Source organism: Cyphomyrmex costatus, unplaced genomic scaffold (assembly GCF_001594065.2).
Source record: "Cyphomyrmex costatus isolate MS0001 unplaced genomic scaffold, Ccosl1.0 scaffold112, whole genome shotgun sequence".
NCBI classification, from domain to species: domain Eukaryota; kingdom Metazoa; phylum Arthropoda; class Insecta; order Hymenoptera; family Formicidae; genus Cyphomyrmex; species Cyphomyrmex costatus.
Window position 1 is genome coordinate 2,390,195 of NW_017275086.1, and position 8,117 is coordinate 2,398,311.

At 31.0% G+C, this 8,117-nt stretch overlaps 1 protein-coding gene across 1 annotated transcript in view; it reads right to left on the reverse strand.

Annotated features, from left to right (window-relative positions):
• Pi3K21B (phosphatidylinositol 3-kinase regulatory subunit alpha) overlaps positions 1 to 8,117 on the reverse strand; it is a 62,134-nt gene that overhangs the window by 16,258 nt on the left and 37,759 nt on the right. The window contains exon 5 of the mRNA XM_018543303.1: positions 5,373 to 5,507. Coding sequence (XP_018398805.1) covers positions 5,373 to 5,507 — 135 coding nt within the window. The remainder of the gene's footprint in view (positions 1 to 5,372; positions 5,508 to 8,117) is intronic.

Consider the following 8,117-nt stretch of genomic DNA (forward strand, 5'->3'; position numbering starts at 1 on the left):
AATTAGTATGATAATATGCGATTTACGCTCAGAGTAGCCTTGACGAAACGCGCACTTTTGCCCTGCAAAGGAACGCGCAGGCTAAATTCATAAAAATCCTCATATGAAGATCGATAATAATCGAAAGACTGGCAATCTGAGAGAAATTTCTCAATTTATCCGACGTACTAATTCCTATTAAGGAAGAGTATATAAGTTGGCAACAACTTCATTTCCAAATCAAAAACTTCGAAGCGAGTAAAAGAGATCTTCAAGATCAAACATCACAATAAAGATGAACAAATTCCAGATGCAACATTATGGAAAGAATAGTTTTGATTAAGTATCTTAAAATTTAGGTAGATATACATTTAAATATAATTGTGTTTGAATTATCAAAATAACTATGTATACTTAAACTAATTACTGTTACCGGAAATGTCAAGACTTTTTGCAGTATTACTCGTTAATAAGTTTCAATAACTATTTTGATGTATAGTAAAACAAAATTATTTTAAGATGTGTATCTGCATTGTTAAATTCATAATATTAAATTAATTTTTATCTTTAATTATTTTTATATAGATCATTACTATTCTTACTTAATAAATCATTAATTGAACTAAAAAATAATGAAATTAAATAATTTAATTTAAAAACATAAATTTAATTCAAATTTACTTATTATTTATTAAGTGCATATGACGTTAATATATATAATTATTTACTTTAAAATTAATAAAAAATAAAGTAGTTAAAATTTTGAGATACACATAGAAGTTAAAAATAACAATACGTTTTTTAACCCAAGGAATTAGATTAACATCGCGTCTTCGATATCTAACAGCGAAGCTAAATTAGATACTTTAGCAAAACCGTTCCATGTAATTTCGCAACGATCTAGTAACGCCACCGCAAAATCAGTGGACAGACGATACGGTCTCTTTAATTAACGTTCCCTAATTTTAGTCTTAGCCCGCGTACGGATTTTCAGGCGCAATTCCATTGTGAATTTTTGCAATTCAAACCGCTTTTATTATACGCCCGCGCGAACGAACGAGCGCAATTACTTGCCTCGCGCCGCCGTCCGCCGCCGCTGCCGCCGTGGAAAATGCGGGCGTAATTACAGTCCAAAGAAACACCCGTTTTCCCACGGCGAACATCGAGGAACTTGGGCCAATACGGCCAGCCGATGTAATTCGATTGTCCGTCTCGACTCGACCCGTTACGCCGCGCGCGGGCCTCTCGCATAATTATGATAATGCGGCGCGGGGAAAACACATGCACGATGCGATCATTACATCGGCGTAGCTACTGCGCGGCGAGAATAAGAAGAGTTTATTTCGCTATTATCTGCTTTTCTTTCCTGATATGTATATACACACCTTAAAAATGTCGGAAGATACGGCGAAAAAAGATGTATGTGTATTATTACATTGCATTCTGCTCTTATATTAATGCTAAATATTCTTAGTAGTATCGAATCAAATATTTGTTAACATTAGATCTCTTCGCGTTGCTTGCACATTTTGTACTGAACATCTCCGCCTTTTTTTTTCAACGCCCGAATATATATTTAACTTATTTTAAGTACAAAAATTTTGAGGAATTTTAAGCAACGTGCCAACAGATCTATTACATTCTGCTTTAACACTAACACTTGGAAAAATATAAAAAAACCAAAATATTTTTAATAACATTAGCAATGTAATCAATATTATACACGCTTACATGCTTTTGACGCAAGTATTTTTTGAAGAAATTCACATTCAACGTTAACTAAAAAAAAACATGTATTCTATATGTGTTAAAAGAAAAATGTACTAAATTTTACTGAATATTTGTTTGAATACTGCCAATTGAATATTTACTAAATATAAACATATATATTTATTTATACGAGAACCATTAATTTGATTTAACTATTATATCTTTTTATCTTTTTTAGCAAATATTTTTATTTCATAAATAAATGTTATATCAGTACTATTCAAAACAAATATTCATTAAAATTTAGTACATTTTTCTCTCACTCACTAATGATACAGAAAGACAGTATAATAACATTAATACTTAAGACTTGCATAAAAACGTACTATAAATAATCTCAGCTGCTCTGCTGAATCATTATGAGCACAAGTTTTCTAATCACCGGTGTCCTGCAACCAGGCGTAGGAAAAAGCGCCTTTGCATTGTGTTCCATAAAACTGCATAAAATTGTAAAGTTTATACTTATATCTCCACTATATATCTACGCATTTTCATTGTGGCAGCATTTATTTAGCATTTTAACTATGCAACGCAGTAATTAACAGAGAACAAAATAAAGTAAAACTTAATCAGTACACATAAAAAGTTTTATATATCAACAGATATATAAAATATCATAAAAACAGCTTCATCTTGTAATAAAGTTCAAAAAGTTAAAAAGTTCATCTTATAATAAGTTGTTTTTGTGATATATTTCGTAAAAAAAATTTTCTTTATGTTGCAGTCTGACGATATTAAAAGCTAAAGTTTTTATGCAATATTTATCTAATATTTTTTCAGCGTGTTATCAATCATAAAGTATAGGTTTCATATCTTATCCTTAACATTTAAAAATAATTTTCAACTCTTTAATAACCAATATTTATTTACAACAAATATATTATGATTTAATCAATTTCTTTCCTCCATCTTATAAGTCCTTTTATAGAGCAGCATTTTTTAATTTTTTTCCATATATATACATAATGCATATGTATAAAAAATGGACTATTCATATGAAGATAAAAAATTTAAAAAAATACTATCTTAAATGGGACAGTGGAAAGAAATAATTTAAAGTAAATTTAATATTTCATATTATTTTGTATAGATATTCTTTAAGATTCAATACAAAGAATTAAGAAATCTTTTTATGTCACTAAATGTTCCGTTGTGGTGTAGAATATTAATAGCAAAGACGTGATAATAAATATATCATTACTTATGTCGAAATACTGAAAACGCGAGGAGTTATAAATAATGATACTCCATAGCACACAGTAAATTACATATTTCGCATTTTCGTGCATTATGCGGTAATTCTATCACAATGTTTTAAACTGATAACAACACAAAAAAAAACGTCGTGATTGCCGGAAATAGGATAGGCACGTAATGGAATCGCAACAGATGTACAAAAATCATCGCGACCAACCTTGTCGTCTTAATAAAGACCTCACGTCAAATCGTGCAGGCTACTAAGAAATTAATAAAAAAAAAAAAAACGCGATAAGTGCATGACAGGGAATGACGTGCTACGCCAATAAAAGTGGTCTCATTAAATCAAGCTGTCCCTTCTATATTCTTCCATACATAATGTATCGATTTTGCGTGTTAGACTTTACAATAATGCTGTGAAAATAAGTTAGATACGCAAGGAATCTTTTTCGCGCGACGACAAGAGGAAGAAAATTGCCTAATCGAAAGCATCCGAAAGCTGCAGGTCACTCGCGATCGACGATAAAGAAAAATTGACGCAGAATGGGTAAAAGAGAGAGATATACATATCGGGAGGGGGATTCGATAAAGACTCGACTGTGGCGCACCAGCAGACGCTATAGGGCAATTACAAGGTCAACGGGCCAAGGAAAACGTCGTCCAGATACTCTCAACTCGAGGTCATCGTCTCTGCCGAGCACTAGCCGAAGAATTTTCGATCGCGCGATTCCGCCTTCGCTGCCGGCCCGAAACGAGCGAAGACCAAGAACTGATGATTCAGTAAAAAAAAAAAAAAACATCAAATGATTTTACCACTTGCAATAAAAAAAACTTCGTTCCTACTACTATTTTATTTCGGAACTTGAAGCTGTATGTTAATAGCAGATTTTCGTATAAAAATTCGTATGAAACTAGAGTGAAACTCGTATTAAACTATATTCCAGCACATTTATAGATATCTAAGGGATATAAAGAAGTCAAAATAAAAATATTAGCGAATTTTATCCTATTTTTAGATAACTGGGGAGGGGATTTATTTAATTTCAGAATGTGGCAATAAAAATTGAAATAAAAATAAAATAGTTTTGAGACAACACTTCTCATCCATTCGAAAATAAAAAAAAAATGTATAACATAATGTAGAATAAATAACAGAAAATTTATCGATTATAAGGTGGATATTCAGTCAAATATAACCACATGCGAGCTTGTATGCCAGCAATATATATCAAATTTAAACCTGAAGAATTTGAATATGTGCGCATTATAAAAGTAGGAATATAGCTCAGAACAGATTGCTGACGATTGTTTGTCGCAGAATTAAATTTCAATCAAGTGGGACGTGAAAATGCAAGGAACTTAATTTGCACTTTTTGCACGATTCTATCTCGTGATTGTGCGTTTCGTGAACGTTAGTGCATATCACAAAAAACCAATAGCGCCCCGTCAAATCACTTGATTCGCTAAATAGTTTCTCCGAACAGAAATCTCTCCGTTCGATAATAAAGTAAATAAACAGTCTTTCACGCAATCGCTTTACGCAGTAACTTAGTATGGTACATTAATTCTTACTGCTAATTGGTTCTAATAAGTATCCCATATAAGCTACAGTCGCATTTCTCTAAACCGTGGCTGCTGAAAAGGTTTAATTAACTGATCAAGAAAAAAATGTCCAGCTATCATAGCAAAACCATCAATGCTTTTAGAATTGTCGGTAAATTCAAAAAATATCATAATAAAGTATATATATATATATATATAATTTACTGTCGACGATAAACTCACGAATGAGGACAGTGTATTATCGCTCATTACATCGATAAATGTTTCGAGATTAATATACAGTCACGTAGGAATCGATTTAGTCTCACTATTTCATTGTAGTACGCTGATTTAGATTTAAAAAAATACTGAAAGAAAAATCAATCTCGTTTAGCCTTCACTTGATTTTTTTTTAATAGAGGTTACTTTAATTCGTGATTTTCAATCATAACTATATTTTACCACTTTGTGAATAGATGGATATATCATATTTTTAATTAATATTATACATCGTTTTCAAATCGGTGCATTGATCTTGTAAAAAAAAGCGAAGTTAAGTAAAGTATGTTATAATGATTCCATGACATTATCTTACTTCGTTTAATGTCTACCATTCATTAAATTAAATCATTACATATAATTTGTTTGTTATTATTAGAATTACTATATTATAGTAAAAGCAGAATAAAGAGAGAGTGTGATTTACCAATAAAATAAAAATTATCTTGATTATGATAATTTAATAATAATAATCACGAATGACCCACATTTGAAGTTCCTTCGTTCGAGGCGGTTCACAGTCCACTGTAAGTGGCATTGGTTACCTTAATCTGAGATGTATGGACGACCGGTATGTTAATAACTAATTAAGATAATCGGCTTACCATGAGCTTTTCCCGATCCAGATGAAGCAGATCGCTGCCTTTGATGTCCTTCGATTTGAAGACGTCCGCATAGCGATATAGATTTAAGGCTGACATCCATTCAACTACGTTCAGCGATGTCCACTCACTGACAGGCTGTGAACAGAGAAACGAGACATAAATCGTAGGTGGGCATCGATGGCACAAGAATTAGCGACGACTAATCGAGCCAAGTTTACTTGCGCATGAGGAAGCACGTGTACGCACACACGCGTACACTTCGAGGCATATTTATAAGACTTGTTACTTGATATAATTCCGGTTAGATCATGTGAATTATGAAAAAAATTAATTAAAGCAAAGTGGAGCTGACAAATGAGGCAATAACGTAACAATTTTCCAATAAAACGATTTTCATTATAATTACGCGATCACATATTCTATATAAAATATCTCACTTTGGAAGTTATGGGTGTAATTTTGTATAAACAGAGTCAATTTTCAGGAAGTTATGATTCTTCGCGACCTTCCAATTTTAAATATTGAATATACTTATAATTTATATTTCATATTAATATATATTGTATATAAAAATAAAATTCATCTCAAATTAATATTATAGAAAATAAAACCTCTATATAAATAAATTATTTATAAATAAGAAAAATACCAACTATGATCAAAGTTAGACGTTAGAATAATATTTCTATATACATTTTAATTTTATTTCGAATATATGCGTCGAATATATTCGACGCATTGATTACTTTCGGATGTACAGTATAATCAATTAAAATAATAATCTCACAAATTTTTAATTGATCGTCGATATTATTATCATCTTAAATCAATGAAAAATTTAATGCGGAAAATAGATAACTAGGTAATTTTACAGATTTAAAGTGCTAGGCAGCATCAAATTCATGATCAATTTAAAATTTGTGAGATTATTATTATTTAAAATATATCTATTTATAAAAATATATTATATTATTCCACATATATATATGTATATATATATATATAATGACCACAGTTAGCGCTTCTCTTGCTCAGTTAATTCATTTCAAATTATACTAAATGCATGCGTGTATACGAGTATCTATTAAAATGATCAAATATAAAAATATAACTATCAGATATATTGCAATCAGATATACTATAATCTACCTACGACAAAAAATGATATCCAAGAATACCATTAAGTAAATTGTGTAAAATCCTCTTTAACACATATAATTAATCGATTCTTTGCAAGCGGAAGCAGATAATAAGCCAAGAATGTCCCGTTTGCCAGCCAGATTACACGCGCTTATTATCCTCGAGATTTTAAAATAAAACGCATGGTAATCTTCGCCATCGTCACAATCTATTAAAATTTTTGTCTTTTCGTTACAACAATATTAATTTTTTTCTGAACCGTGACTCCAGAACCGCTTTACAGAACGACTCACACAGCAAATTGGGATAATCGCTTCTTGTTAATCGGTTGAACTGGAAGAGTGGAAATCGGAATAATAAGGTAGATCTCTTCAGATATACGTTTGGTTCCAGATATCTATATGTGTGTGTGTGTGTGTGTGTGTGTGTATGTGTATATAGCTTTCCCTCCTCCAATAAGAAACAATTAAATTTAACCGAGTACTTTATTTTTAGAGATTATCAACATTTTCTGTTAATTAACGAATGATATATCTTTATAAATAATCTAATAAGCTTTTCCCATGGTATTTTATAATATTATACAGTACCTAATAAAATTGCTAATTGACATTAGTAATATATATTATCAGATAAAGATAAGCTCCCAATTCACAATTAAGATGTCTTTCGTGTATTTTTAGAAATTTTAACGAATTTTGTAGTAGTTTCTATAATTATCTTCATATAATAAGTCTATTAATTTTCTCTCTAAAAAAGTTCAACTGAATTACTTAATTTGTTTTTATATGTAAATTCGACATGATTATAGTTTGATTATGATACATCTATCTTTATTATGGCGAGCTGCAAAGAACACTTAATCGTATTTTTCCGCATCGTTATATGATTGGCTAACTAGAAACTAACAGCTATAATCACAAAATAGCATTGTGGTTTATTTTGGAAATTTTCCAAATTATTCTCTAAGTTTTCTCTAAACATCAAACGTAAAAAATTTATTTACGTACTTACTTAATAGATGAAAAACAAAAATTAGAAACAAATAAAAGAACGTAATTTATATATCAGTCTATTAACGCAAAATCTCTATCAAATTTGATTGAATGAAAGATTCAAATATCATCTCAATAATTTAATTATTGGCGAATGGTTAAACCTTTGGTGGTAACAAAAGCAGCACGCTATACCATCATACGATTATAACAATATTTCCATATTAATCTCCATATTAACCTTCTATGATTAATAATTATGACTCTCAGTTAACGATTATTTAATGCATATGTGCGTAACATCTACACGTATTTCATCATTACGTAAATTTAAAAAAAAGCCACAAAAAAGAAAAATCGTACGTTTAGCTAGAATTTTTTTTGCATATGACTCTATTCTCTCTGGACAAGTGCTGTTATCCGATGCCGATCGCGTGAGGATTACGTAAAAACCACGCGCGCGAGAAGCGTCTCCGGATTTTCTCGATCCCGAAGATAAGGCGCGTCGCTCGTCGAGCATTTAACACACTACTCGACCGGCCAGGTCTGATTAGATAAATAAATCGAGGCGCGATCGGAGACGTGGCAGGATGGAGGAGGGGGGGGGGGG